The sequence below is a fragment of the Bactrocera neohumeralis genome, chromosome 2 (assembly GCF_024586455.1).
Source record: "Bactrocera neohumeralis isolate Rockhampton chromosome 2, APGP_CSIRO_Bneo_wtdbg2-racon-allhic-juicebox.fasta_v2, whole genome shotgun sequence".
In the NCBI taxonomy this organism is placed as follows: Eukaryota; Metazoa; Arthropoda; class Insecta; order Diptera; family Tephritidae; genus Bactrocera; species Bactrocera neohumeralis.
Window position 1 is genome coordinate 72,479,738 of NC_065919.1, and position 14,852 is coordinate 72,494,589.

Sequence of the window (14,852 nt, forward strand, 5' to 3'; positions counted from 1 at the left end):
GGATAGTGGGGAGGTATGGAATACGAGAAGCATATGAAGAAATCTATGCACTAGTTTAAATGGTGAATTCAAAACCAAAGTTTTCGCAAATATTTTCCTAAATTAATTGGAAAACACTACTAAAAGAAATTCTTCGAATTTTTAGTAGTTTTAGCAACTCAAAACTATCAATAAACCACCTCTAACGTGACAGTCGCAAAATGACTAGAAACTAGTATAACTAATTGGTCATAATAATAAATATAATATAACATTAAAATAAAATGTAAACAAAGAGTTTGTAAAATATAACTAAAATGTTAGTTTTGATAAAAAAAACCTGTGCTGGCAATGCTGGTTCTTTGAAAAAATCAATAATCCCACTCTCTAACTGCTTTTTGCAATTAACCGTGCAGCTGTTGGCGATAACATTCCGGACATGCGCACTGCGCCGCTGCATTGGCATTTTGTCAAATTTAGCCTCGATGTAGTCATAGAAGTAGGAGAAAATTGCAATCAAACAAAGGCATATCAAATTTAGAAAATTAATTTAACGCCACGTCTGAGGCCACGGTAAGAAATGCCTATCATGGAGGATAGCGGCATAGATAGTGAGGATAAGCAGTCGAATAGCTACGAAGATTCTACAGTGGTAAGTCTAATGGTATACCTTCCAGCACAGTAGAAATAGTAGCATTGCATTGCTGCATTGTATTGCTGTTGATTATAGCCAATATTGGAAAAAGCAACAACACCAACCAACACAATGACTGAGGCCTATGATGTGGTCGCAGTTAGCCATATGGCAGATTTGGAGGTTGTCTTCCGTGGTAGCAGTGGTACAACGCTTGGAAGTAGTGCAAATGCAGTTGTGCCTGAAGCCAACACAAATAAAACGATTGCCACAAAAACAGTAACGTCAGCAGCGCTAACGGCTGGTGAGAGTGAAGATGAATCCACAACGACTAGCAATCAGCCGGCACCGAACACCTGTCGCATCCTGCAGCGCAAGCTGGAGCTGAAGGTAGAACGGGCGAGACGCAACTTTAGTCAGCACCAACAGCAGCAAGAGCAGGTGTGTAAGCAGCCAATAATAATGATGGAACTATTGGATGATGCATCAAAATCGATTTTTCATTCAACTGTTTTTTAGATACGAAAATCTCAATCAGCGAATCTCATACCCATTAGTCGGTTGCCCATACCAGGCGATTCGGAGCAGAAACCACTTGTAGATTATAAGTCCGATAGCAGGTTTGTCGCTAATATAATTTTTTTAAGGCAAACGAGAAATCGAAAAACTATTTTTAATCTCACAGTGATGAACCCGAGGAGATTTCATTCTTTCCTGCTAAACTGAAAAATGCTCAGCGACAGCGCAAAACGGAACTTAGCGACACTTTCAGCATACAGGAAATGACTATAGAGTCAGACGTGGACTCAGACGATAGCGGCTCGCAAAACCTCGAATTGTTGCCACCGCTGAGAAAGACGAACTTTTTGGAGAGTTTGAAAATTTGCTTCGGCTGTGGGAGTAGAAGAAGCTAACTGCGTTGAGCAAACTACAAAATATTTAACGGAACAATGCAATAAAAATCAAGTTGTAGCCAAATTGTATACACTAACTTACGACAAATATACATGAAACGTGCAAAATGACTGAGAAGTACATAATTTATTCAGCTAGTTGTTATTTTATCATATATTAAGTTTGTGGCTTATATCTGTGGAAATTTGACAAAACAACTTAACTCCACTCAGTACCGTTATAAACTCAAACAACAATCGTATTGTTACTATGCAACTTGCATCCATTAAGATTTCGATATCTTGAGAACGAGACGATGTTTGTGGAAAACGTTCTAGGATATTTAATTTGTTTATAAAATATCAATGACTGCTGATTCCACTGGTCCACAAACCTCTCCAAATTATTGTTTTTTCTGGATGAAATGACAGTTCTCGAATCTCTTCAGGTTTGTCTCGGATCCTCTTGCAACTTTTCAAGAACCCATAGAGCAAAGCGATGTCGCTTGGGAAGGTTGAGCGGCTTCAGTTATAGCACAAGCTGTATTTTACGCTGAGCTCCGTAGTTTAATTTGGGTCTTCTATCAATCAATTGGTTTTACGGCGAAAACACTTTGGTATAGTATATTGGATTTTACTTCTCTGCCGGAGTGATCCCTCAAGGTTGTTGCACTTTCTGGCTTCTTGAATTGCTATTATATCGTAAACGTTTCAGAAGTTCATATAAGAGATAACAAATTATTTTACGGTTCCACTCTGCAACTGTTTGTGTAAGCTTGCTTGAACATGTTGTGTTTATTACAAATGAATGAGGCTGAGTGCCAGTAGTATTTTCGAAAAGTAAGAGTGGTAAATGGCGTCAATCGATCTACTGACTATTTTAAATGACTTACATATGTAGACATTAAAGACCAAAATTTAACACGGGAATTCTGCTTTCTTTTGGAGTACTAAATTAATTAATATAGATGAAGAGAACAAGAGAAGTTCGATATTTCGTTTAAGTAGAACAAGAGAATAATAAATATAATATTTCGTTTAAGTTTATGTTAAAGTTAAAGTTAAAGTTAAGTTTAAATTTAAGTTTAAGTTTAAGTTTAAGTTTAAGTTTAAGTTTAAGTTTAAGCTTAAGTTTAAGTTTAAGTTTAAGTTTAAGTTTAAGTTTAAGTTTAAGTTTAAGTTTAAGTTTAAGTTTAAGCTCAAGTTGAAGTTGAAGTTTTGTTCAAGTTTAAGTTATATGGGCTATATTAATAATAAAAATATGTTTTAACCTTTTAGGGTTAATATCAAAATCTTACTTCAAAACAACATAATTTTTTTAATACTGAAGTTCATTTCCATGTAAAATCAGTCTCACATGTATTTATTTAACAGAAGAAGAGAGTAATAAATAGCTTGGAAAACATCAAGCAAATCATATATGAATAATTTGTAAATTCCATAAATATTAAAGTTTACAACAAATAAAATAACAGTAAAAAACTTCAGTCTCGATTGAGTGTGAGGCAAACGCCTTGAAGTACCCAGTGGCTGATATCCTCTGTGGTGGCCAGATCAGCTTCGAAAACGAGTCCAACACCCATGGCATTACGGCGTAACGATGTTGTGTATACCGGAGTACGGAATGTATTCTGTTTGTATTAAGAAGAAAAAATACATGAACATGTAAGTTAATCTCTGGAGATATCCACGTAAAATATTAAGTGATAGTGGTGTCTTTCAATGTGAGATAACATTTAGTTGGTCATCCTCTATAGATCTTAAAGATCATGGACTAGGCTTACCTGTAGCTTCAGGCGATGTACCTCGATCGGTACCACTGACAAGATTGGCAAATCTTCCACCAAAATTTTGGGATGTGAACGTGCCAATTGCATAATTTCCATGTCCCAACGAGCACCCTCCAGGAAGAGACCTTGAATATAACAGCCCTATGCAAACAAGCAAACATTCGCAGAATTGTTGTAATTTCAGCAGTCGGCGTATGCGAACGTGGTTTCAGCGATCGATGTGGTGGTGAATGCGGTGACGCCGGCATTTAGCACAAAGCGGTTCAAAAAGCGAAGTGACGGCGAAAAGAGAAATAAATGTCAATTCGTGGAAAAGTAAATAAAAGTGCAGGGTATATATGGTCTATGTATATATGTGTGTCTGCATTGAATGTGTGTGTTGGATCGGTTGGGTCAGCGCATTTGAAATGCAAAAAGAATTTTTAATTGCGAAATTAGTGGCGTTCAGGTGTCGGTGAGCTTCGCTATATATACGTATGTGTGCGGGGGATATGGAAATCAGTGAAGCCTTCACCAGTGTTGGTTGGCATGCTGTGGTCACAGAGCTGCTCTAACAAACATTCAACGACATATTCGCCGGTAACGACAGTTATTCAAAAAATGTTTTCCCTTTGCTGGTGAAGCTTTTTTGTACTTTGCTGGCAAACATACCGTAGGCGGACGCTCTTCGACATCATCGGGATCCAGATAGCTGGTAACGCAGGTATATAGAGTGGATCTGTCTAGCGGCCAACCGTTTTTGCGACATGCCATCTGTGATGGTCGTGAAAAAAGAATGAATAAAATAAATGAATGGGGAAATATTAGGTAAATTACATAAATTTTTTTGTTAAATAAATGTATGAAAGTACTAAAATATCAGATTGGCTAGAAGTTTAACTTTGTAGACTTCACTTTGAAAAATAAATGTGGTTAGAATAAATATATAACGCGTTGAATTGTGATTTAGATGAAAGCGTTGAAAAATAGTAAGTGAGTGGTTAATTTTGCATTTCGTTGTTTGGCGCCAATTGGAGATTACAAGTGCAGTCAGGTTCTTCTATTACTGGTCTTTCCAACTGAGTCGAGGTCTTTCTCTTTTCGTTGTTGTTGGCGTTAATGCTGGTTCCAAGATAGAAGAAATTATCTACCACTTCGAAGTTATGACTGTCAGCAGAGACGTGGGTGCCTAGCCGCGAGTGCGACGACCGTTTGTTTGATGGCAGGATATATTGCGGCTTGCCCTCGTTCACTACAAGAAACATCTGCTTCGGCGAAGTTGTTAAGGCCTACGCCAGGAACTGTACACTCTTATAGAAGATTGTACCTGCTCGATTAAGCTCTGCAGGTCAAACTATTTTCTCCAAGAGTAGATTGAAGAAGTGGCACGATAAAGAGTCGCCTTATGTGAAACGTCGTTTGGTATCGAACGGCTCGGAGAAGTCCTTCTCGATTCTGATGGACCTTTTGGTATTGCTCAACGTCAGTTTACACAGCCGTATTAGTTTTGAGGAGATACCAAATTCAGACATCGCGGCATTAAGGTGGCTACTTTTCGAGCTGTCAAAAGCAGCTTTAAAATTGACGAAGCTCATGGGTCTTTTCCAAGCTTTTGCTCATGGAGAATATTTGGTCAGATGTTGATAGTTTGCTGATGGTGGGTTTTAATCATTCAAACAGTACACTCGACCGAACTTTATATGCGATGTGGAAGAGCGTTATCCCACGAGAGTTATCGCAGATTGTGTGGTCTCTCTTTTTGTAGATTGGGCTGATCACATTTAAATTCTAATTGCCGGGAATGCTTTCGTCTGACCATATTCTACAAAGAAGCTGATGCATACTCCTTATCAGTTCTTCTTCGTCGTATTTGAATAGTTCAGCCGGCAGTCAATCGGCCTCCGCCGCTTTGTTGTTCTTCAGACGGTTAATTCTAACTTTTTTATGGTCGGACAATGAAACGTTTGCTCCATCGACATCGATTGAAGAATCTTGCTCACCATTTGGTGTTATGCTTTCATTGCCATAGATCGGGCTGGAGAAGTCTTCGTTCAATAATTTCAGTATGCTCTGGGCATCAGTTATTAGATCACCTCTGGATGGAGTCATGTGTAGAAGTTCACGCAAGCGAACTCTGATCGACTTTCACTTGGGAGTGGCCAGAAACGATTGTTATACTCTCGCAACAAAGTTGCCAAGGAGAGTATTATAGTTTTGTTCACATAACGGTTGTTTGTAAGTCCTAAAACTAAAAGAGTCAGATATAGGGTTATATATACCAAAGTGATCAGGGTGACGCGTAGAGTTGAAATCCGGATGTCTGTCTGTCCTTCTGTCCGTCCGTCCGTGCAAGCTGTAACTTGAGTAAAAATTGAGATATCATGATGAAACTTGGTACACGTATTTCTTGGCTCCATTAGAAGCTTAAGTTCGAAGATGGGCAAAATCGGCCCACTGCCACGCCCACAAAATGGCGAAAACCGACAACCTATAAAGTGTCATAACTAAGCCATAAATAAAGATATTAAAATGAAATTTGGCACAAAGGATCGTATTAGGGAGGCGCATATTTGGACGTAATTTTTTTGGAAAAGTGGCCGTGGCCCCGCCCCCTACTAAGTTTTTTGTACATATCTCGGAAACTAGTATAGCTATGTCAACCAAACTCTATAGAATCGTTTCCTTCAGGCATTTCCATATACAGTTCAAAAATGGAAGAAATCAGATAATAACCACGCCCACCTCCTATACAAAGGTTATGTTGAAAATCACTAAAAGTGCGTTAACCGACTAACAAAAAACGTTAGAAACACTAAATTTTTTAGGAAGCTTTTTCGTCGCCCACTTATGGACCAAAAACCATATCTCAGGAACTACTAATCTAATTAATTTTACAGCAATAAAAAAATATGTAAATGACGGATAATGAAATCTCGATTATCACTTTATCATGCGAGAGTATAAAATGTTCGGTGACACCTGAACTTAGCCCTTCCTTACTTGTTTTTACATATGACTTAAGCAGCTCACGACTTCCGGTCTTAGACCAAGTATCCTCTGGGTAGCCAAAGAACGTCCGTTTCAAGGCGAGATAAAGTGAGCGAACCGCCTCTACTAAGGGTTGTGCGCTGGATTTGGGACCCGCTACGTAAAAAACGAACCCAATGAAAACTGAACAACAGCCTCGGGCGAGAGATATAATTGCTTTGGTATACATTTAATTCTTTTAAATTTCACAAAAAATTTCGTGAGCTATAAATCATCTTCATATTTTCAATTTTCACTCTGATTAGCCGATTATATAATATATTAAATAAGCATTAGTCATCGTTAAAGATTTTTTTGAATTTCTACACCTTTTTCTTTAACACATTGTTTGTTCAACTCATACCAAAAGGCTCCGCTAATTTATTGCCATTTTTGTCGATTTTCAGCACACCATTACTCACCTGTACTAATGCGGTTAGATAGCTCTGCGGTATGTGTAGACCAGACAACCAAATCACTAACGGTTCACCTGACATGGCCCAGTACTTGAACTGTGTAGAGCGGTTCTGCAGAAGAAAAGAAATGGAAGCGGAAGGTAAAGAAATTATTAATAAACTCTATCGGTACGAACAGCGTTGGGCTGTTCTGTGTTGTTTTGAACCCGTAAGCCGTTGAGCCACTTAACGGTGCTGAGCGATTGTGATTGATAGGTGAGCTTGGCCGACCGCATATTGATGGCAAAGCCATTTACCATTACACTAATGATTAATGAGCAACTGTTGCCAGTTTTCGGCGTTAACGGTTAAAATAACGAACGGATGTGGTCATGGCACAGGAAAATAAACACACACAACGACACACTCGCACATAAACACACACTCCCAATCGAAGGTGGCTTTGCATTTGTAGCCATGTTGTATGCAGTTTGTTCGCCGCTCGACCTGTCTATCAGCAAGAATCAGCAGCACAACACCGTTTAGTTTCAGCGGCTGCAGCTGCCTCAAGCAAAGGCGGATAAATAAAGTAAAAAATAAATATTAAGTATATACATTTATGTATAAAGCGTAAATGAAAAGCGCTTGCTGATAAACATATGTATGTATGTGAGTATGAGTGTGTGCGTGTGTGTATGCAGAGTGTTATGTGTTCGTGGCTCACCTGCAAATGCTCCATCCAGCTGCCGAGTTGTTTGCATGTGGCCGGCGCCAGTTTGCGCCAATCGTTTGGCAACAGTCCATTGAACAGCGAGTTAGCGATACTGTCCAGGACATTGTCCATTCCGATTTCGCCGGCGATGGCCTATAAAATATGTATGCAAATGTGATTTTCACAAATAATAAAAGTATATGCCATTCAATAATTTTATTTCGCAACTCAAATATTCAGCGAATATTGCCAACCAGCATGTGAATGGTCTGAGAGAGAGGAGAAATGCAAAAATTCAGTGCGTTGCTTATTGCTGTGTAAGTTTGTATGTATTTGCTTGACTATGAAATTAAATTGCTCCATAAATTGTATGCTCGTGGTTTGTGAGACTATAAGCTTCAGGTAATTAAGTTTTCTGGAATATTTTTCTTTTCATGCAATGCGGTTCCGTTGCCGTTCTCAATTTGTTTAATGTTAAAAATATCGATTTAAAATTTTTGCCACAAAATTGGTTTGCAAGTATCACTTTTTATGGGTTTAAAGGAGTACTGAAACTGAGGTTTAACTTTGCATTGGTCAGATAGAATATTCTGTGTGAACGAAATCTGAGTGAAAGACTTTTTTGAAATGGAACACAGTGCTAAGAACGTTTTGCCATACAACCGCTATTTGCGCTTACAGTAACTTAAAATATTCATCTGGGCAAAATCATGAAGTTAAAGCGTGACTATTGTTTACAACTTTCGACGTCGATTAGCTCAGCAACACTGCATCGAGGTACTTTATTAAGTTTTTGGAGATGAAGTTCCATTATGCTGAATTCAATCGAGTTCGTAGATTACCCCAAGAAGTTCAAAACCAGTTGCTGTTCCGGAAACAATAGAAGCAATGCGCAAACTGATTGAGACAAATATCAGCATTAGTGTAAAAAGGTTTGTTCACGTTGGATCTCATGCAATTTGTCAATGGCTCAAAAAATATCCATATCGATTGGTCGAGAGAAATTTTAAAATAATACAAAGCTGTGTTTCCAAAAACGTCTATGACATCGTGACACATAGCATTCCATACTTAAAAAATAGACTGTTGATGTATTCAAACGCATGTTTTGGACATGCTCAATCAATACATGTAATTTGTTTTACATCCCGAAATATAAAAACCATCACGAAAAATACTTTGAAAAAAACTAAAAAAATATACTTCCCCAATGTGAGTTACACAAATCTTAATATGTTTGTAAATCAAGGGCGTTCAGTTAACAGTGGTCAAACTGTGGGTTGGGGCACTACATAATCGAAACTGATTTTGTAGCATACCTTTAGGATTGCATAAATTTGCATTTCTGAACTTATCAATCGATTCACTTGTTTTAAAAGCAATCATAGAATTGATGAACTTATAGTGCGGAGTTTTCAAAGAGGGATGATATGATTTTTAAGTGTCGTTTCGGCCATTTTTAATATGCCTTGAGCTGTAGTTTTTTATTGTATTCAGTGATAATTACAATTTCATAATGAAGTGATATACGCATGAACAATGTTCACAAATTATTCAATTTTATTATCAAAATAATCGTTCTCCAGTTGAAAATTTTTTGCCATTTTCTGGTCATTATAATCGTCCAATTGTTAAAAATTTTCAGTGTACTTTTTCGTTACTTAATGTTCAAGTGCCAACAAGACAAAAACCGCTCGAAGTATTGAAATATTGCTTCAAGCGGTATATGTTGCTGAAGACCGCAATTCGCCTATTCCATGCCGTTTTTAAGAATTGGGACTATCTTAAACCACAACCTGTAGGATTTTGATTTATATGTAGTTCTATACAAATGACCGATCAAATTTTGTATGAAAAATCTGTGAAGGGTATTATAGCTTCGGTTTTTTCTTATTTCTAAATCCTTATGCAGTGCATATATACATACACATGTACATACATACTTTGATTGCTGCTCCGCATACACAATTCTTTTATGTTGTCGGCGAAAAACATTTTGTCACTGACAGCAGCGAATGCATTGTTTGTGTTAGAAAATTCAATTTGCCGATCGTTTATGGCGAACAGACCATACACACGTATATACATACATATGTGTATATACATATGCATTCATTTATTGTTTTGCACTGTGTGTACATGTCATATCGTGTTATTGTTTGAGCAATATTCGCTTGAAAATCCAAATATGCAGCGACAGCCGAGCGAAGTGCATGCACGCATTGACCAACGAGAGACAAAAAAAAAAGCTTCGGAAGGACTTATTTGTACGTACATGTGTTTGCTTGTTATACTTGGACAGCGTTTATGTTCTTTGCAAGTGGATATGCACGGAGATGCTTCAAAATATATATGAAATCAGCATGTTTCACACAAAAGCGGTTTCCCGGAAAGCCTTATATGGGTCAAAATTTCTTATTGGGCTTTCTTTCCTTTTGAAGCGTAATTAAAAACCGAATCCTTAAAAAAAACAAGCAGTTATCAAGGCAGCCAACCAAACTAATATGAAGTACAACTGAGGCAATATTACTCATACGCACTGTCATTGCACCAAATATCAATGCGAAAGCCAATACTCTACAGCAGCACAAGAGTCTGCCGAAGCACAAGAGTCTGCCGAAAAGCAGTAAATAAGCAAACTTATGCAAAAATGTTTTTATGAGAAAATTCCTGTCACTTTTACGAAAACTTCACAGTTTTAAATACTCCTCAGACCACTTTTGAGGCTCAAGTTGTTGGTCTCTTACGCATTTCCTCGTAAATACGACAAACAAAATAACACAACCAACAGCATCATGTGGTTGCATATGTCGAAATGTGTGAAATTTTCAATATTTTACATTCGTAACCATCTGTCAGTGGTGCGGTGGGTTGTTTGCGGTGCCACTGTACTTTTGATGATGAACAACATCGAGTGGGTGGTGGTGTAGTATAGTGAATAACAGGAAATCGATTCTTTTCGCTTAGTTCTCGTTATCTCTACGCTCTTTCTTTTGTGGACGTACATTTTTTTTCTGTTGCCAATTTTTTGCTAATCTTTTTTTGCTTGTTTGTTTCATTTATACTCTTGGAAAGGGTGAATAAATGTAGTAACATGTGGCATGTGGCATACAAGATGTGCACATAAACGCACCCACACACCCATTGACAAACTCAAACACACATTAATAAAGCATAGCAGCGAGTTATCGCCTGCTGTCATATCGCAAGCATAATAAATTTCTTAAAACCGACATGCTCTTCTTCCACACTCCACGCGGCGACAGCGGGGGCGACTTGTGCGACCGTGTTGTCGTCGAAATAAGTGAAATGGGCGGAAAGTAAGAAAAATTATTGAACAATTTGTCGTTTTATTTATATATGTACGGACTCGTACGCGTGTATACTTGTAAATATGCTGTATATATATGTACATATAATACTGCCATATTTCGAAATCGTTACTGTGATCATTCTTAAAGGAAATTTATTTGTAATATTTGTATGTTTTATGTGTTTGGCTTGATGAATTGATTGCTACAACAGGATGGTACATGGTTAAGGCGCTAGAAAAATGGAGTGAAAATAAAGCAAAAGTATAAAATAAAGCAGCCTTTGAAGCTGTGGCCTTAATTTATTTTTTTTGATTGAGGTTTCAGAGTTTTTAATTAACAATGCATGTTTTTCAATTTCTCTTCAATAATTTACGCGACATCATAACTGAAGATTTTTTTAGTTTTTAGAGATTGAAGTAAGCTAAGACAGTAATCAGTAAGTATAGTGTTTTCAAAATCTAGTTACTAGTCAAATCAGGCCATCATCAGGTACAGCGTTTGGTTCTACTCCCGAAACCAAAAAGCCACCCATAGAACTTTCGTCATATCGACCTCTGTGTATACTAGACACGATTGGTAAAGTGTTCAAAAGCTTAGTAAGAAACCGCTTGGAGTTAGAAATTCAAAAATCCGGCAGATTATCAGAGAGATAATATTGCTTATTAAAAAGGATATCCAGCTTTGGCGAACTAAGTGAAGGTAGTTGATACCGCGAAATATGCAATAAGTGGGAAAAGATGGAAAATGTGAAGAATACGTTCAACACCGCAAAGTGGGAAAATATAATAAAAGCTACGATATACGCTCTCCTCATTATCTGATAAATCTGATGGTTTACTACCACGAGTCTAGAGCTGGCAGAGCAGAAAACAGAAGACTTGTTCATAAGCTCCAGGAAAATTGAAGAAAAGATATCGTTTATCATGAGAATGTGAGACACACAGTTGAATTACCTAGGTTGAATAGTGGACTCAAGACTCAAATTCTCGGAATTATTGGAAAATTCTACATTTAAGGCAAATAAAGTGTAGAATGATGGCAAATAAAAGCGGCGTGCATTGCAGCCGACGATTTTTAATAGCAAGGTAATGAATTCAGTCAAACTGTATGCGACTCCAACAAGGATACTGGCGCTTGACATAAAATCATATGCTTGACCAATTAACGCAGTGCTTAGACTTTGAGCAATACGTGTGATAAGTGTTTTTCGAACCCTATCAAACGTCGCTGCTGCGGTACTAGCCAGTATGGTGCCGATTGACATCCAGGAGCTGAATTTGCGCGAATTTAAAACTTATCAGAGACGTCTACAGAATAAAAAAAAATGTGGCAGAAACGGTGGCGAACATCATGCAAAGGACGGTGGACCCACAGACTGATTCCGGACATACATTCGTGGATAGATAGACAACATTGATACCTGAATTTCCACCTGACTCAAATACTCAGTGGCCATGGTTGCTTTAGAAGTTAGATTTAGTTCTTATTGTCCGACGTGTACAGAGTGTATAGAAGACTCTGAACAAGTACTTTATCATTGCCCTCAGTTTTCAAGTATAAGGGAAACGCTGAAAACCACGCTTGGAGGTAAAATTTGACCTGCACTTATATGCGAGTCCTCCGTAAAATGGAAAGCTGTCAGCGAAACGGCAGCTCTAATTATGATAAGATTGAGACATCTACAACAGATTAGGCGTCAGTCAATCTGTACAATAGAGGAGATTTAAATGTTTTCGTCTCTTCCATGAAATATTACTTAGTCCAGTGGAGGTGGAGTAGAATAGATTTAGCGGATTAAAGTCCCGCACTCCGCCTTTCGATGCTTCCTTCTACTATAAAAAAAGTCAAATCAGGCTTACACTTAAATTTTGAAATAATTGACTGTAGTTTTAGATTAAGAATATAAAAATATTAATTATTGTCAAAATTCAATAATTAAAGTTTATGATATTAATATTTATTTTGATGGGTTTCCTATTTATGGTGTGATATGGTGTATATAATTAAGTAAGTTTAAAGACGAATCCGAATACTGCAAACCGAATCTTATTATTCCGGTTAAACCGTTTTGTCGATTAGTCGAATACCAACAAATCTATTATAGACCCAATAAAAGAGTAAATATTGCTACAAAAACGAATAGGATGCGATGCGGATCAATTAATTCATTTCTAGTCCTATAAATATCTGAATTAAATAAATTAAAATTTTGAAGATTATTTCGCTTTCATAGATATTTCTGGTGTATTCCCTAAAATTGTAGACATAAGCAACCTTTAAAGAACCCGAAAAAATATGAAACTACAAGTACTAGTACAACTACAACAAGAGTACCGGGAATTTTGAATTTTCCCGGGCTAAATTATCAAGAAGGCAGGTCATTTTTCTAAAAATTGTCAAACATGCGTTTGTGGTTGGTTTTTTTTTGCGGAAAGAATATTATTGTACCCGTTGGGAATGTTTTGCTGAAAACATTTGATGATCAAATTATGGCACAAAAAACGTTTATAAGTGGTTCAACGAGTTCAAAGTAGGCCAAGAACTCGTTAAAGACAAACCGCGCTATGGACAACTACCAATCTCCACAGACGAAGGCTACGTCAAAAATTTGGTGCTTTTAAATCGTCGATTGACAATTAGAGATTTTCTGATAGTATTAGAATATCAGCTGACTCAGCCTAAACTATTTTGAAGAATGTTTTGTGTTGCAAACGCGTCAAGTTCCAATTGATTTCAAAATCGCTCAAAGGCACCATGACATACTGTATTCTTTCTTCGCAACATTTTTCCCGAAAACTGGACTACTACCGTTCCGCAAACACCATTTTCACACGATTGAGGAGATTGTTCCGGGGACTGGAGAAAGCGTTGACAAAAGTGTACTTCTGTTTAAAAAACGGTGAGATTTTTAGGTAATCGAAAAAGTCTTTTCGTATTTTCTCAATATATATGACCTGGTCTACGAAAAGGGAGCTAACGTGCGAAAACTAGTTTTCTGGGAAAAGCTGTTAAAAATAATCGTCAGTTTCTCGTTATCTCATTAATTGTTCTCCTTTTTTTTGACACCTAAGCCTCCTTTCCGTAGACCAGGTCACATATGTCGTTGCAAAATTAAAATCGGGGAAGTTGAAAAAAAGTTACAGTTGTTCAAAAATGAGTGAAAATAATGAAGAAATTCGCTATATTTTAAAATTTTTTATATAAAAAGAAGGATGCCACGCAAGTCACCAAGGAAATTTGAGAAGTTTGCGGAGACGATGCTATATCAGTTCGCGTAGCACAATGGTTCGCTGAAAATTGCGAAATTTCGATTTACGCTGATGGAATAATGTCTCTAACGGAAAAATGTCAAAAAATGGTCGGCTAAAACAGTAAATAAATGTTTATTTATTTATTAGTATAAATATAAAAAAAGTTGAAGTTTGACTAAAAATACGAAAGGACTTTTTCGACCACCCAATATTTATAATTTATAATCGTTATTTCTCTCTTTAAAACCGCCGTCTAGACATGTTCAAAACTACTAACACAAAACAATATTTATAATATTTACCGCTTTGAAATATGCAAGCGATTGAATGACACTTCTCCTTAGTTCTGGAGTTGCGACAGTGAACTTCCCGCTGCATTGTCACACTAACAACATTTCTAAGCAAAAACACTTCGGATTATTATTATTGTTTCTTGTTTCCTGCCCTCTTTCTCTTTCTAATTCTGTTTCATTTGAATTCTATTCGTTAGCTGGCTTCGTACCGTTTACGAAGCCACTTCTTCCACAGTGTCAACTCGAGTTTAATTTGAAAAGTTTAATTAAAACATTCCTTTTACTTATATGGCTTTTCAATTTTGTATGTTGCTCCACCTACACTTACCATGCCACAAACACACAGACATGAGTACACGGTTAGATACACGAGTTATATTGTTTTTGGAGCGCTTGACGACAGAGTTAAAATTAATGCCACTTAACGCATTTCGTTTGCGAACTTTTCCTCTAAATCACGCTCACTTGCGCAATCGCCGAACAAATCAAGCGCGCCGTCTACGTCAATTGACTTATAAGAGTTTTGTACTTGTTATATAACGAATTGGCTCTTAAATATTGTTTATATGTACGAGTATGGTGGTT

General features: G+C 37.2%; 2 protein-coding genes across 2 annotated transcripts in view; one reads left to right on the forward strand and one right to left on the reverse strand.

Annotated features, from left to right (window-relative positions):
- The first annotated feature begins 422 nt into the window (after positions 1–422).
- Positions 423–1,638, forward strand: LOC126751335 (uncharacterized). The gene is made up of 4 exons (XM_050461526.1): positions 423–631; positions 710–1,054; positions 1,133–1,233; positions 1,299–1,638. Exons 1-4 carry the CDS (start codon positions 560–562, stop codon positions 1,525–1,527), a joined length of 747 nt encoding a protein of 248 aa, XP_050317483.1. The 5' UTR covers positions 423–559; the 3' UTR covers positions 1,528–1,638.
- Positions 1,639–2,864: 1,226 nt separating this feature from the next.
- Positions 2,865–14,852, reverse strand: part of LOC126765542 (dynein axonemal heavy chain 10) — a 107,905-nt gene continuing 95,917 nt past the window's right edge. Inside the window, exons 56-60 of the mRNA XM_050483158.1 lie at positions 7,422–7,562; positions 6,725–6,829; positions 3,948–4,049; positions 3,291–3,437; positions 2,865–3,137 (exon numbers count right to left, since the gene is read on the reverse strand). Coding sequence (XP_050339115.1) covers positions 2,991–3,137; positions 3,291–3,437; positions 3,948–4,049; positions 6,725–6,829; positions 7,422–7,562 — 642 coding nt within the window. The 3' untranslated portion in view covers positions 2,865–2,990. The remainder of the gene's footprint in view (positions 3,138–3,290; positions 3,438–3,947; positions 4,050–6,724; positions 6,830–7,421; positions 7,563–14,852) is intronic.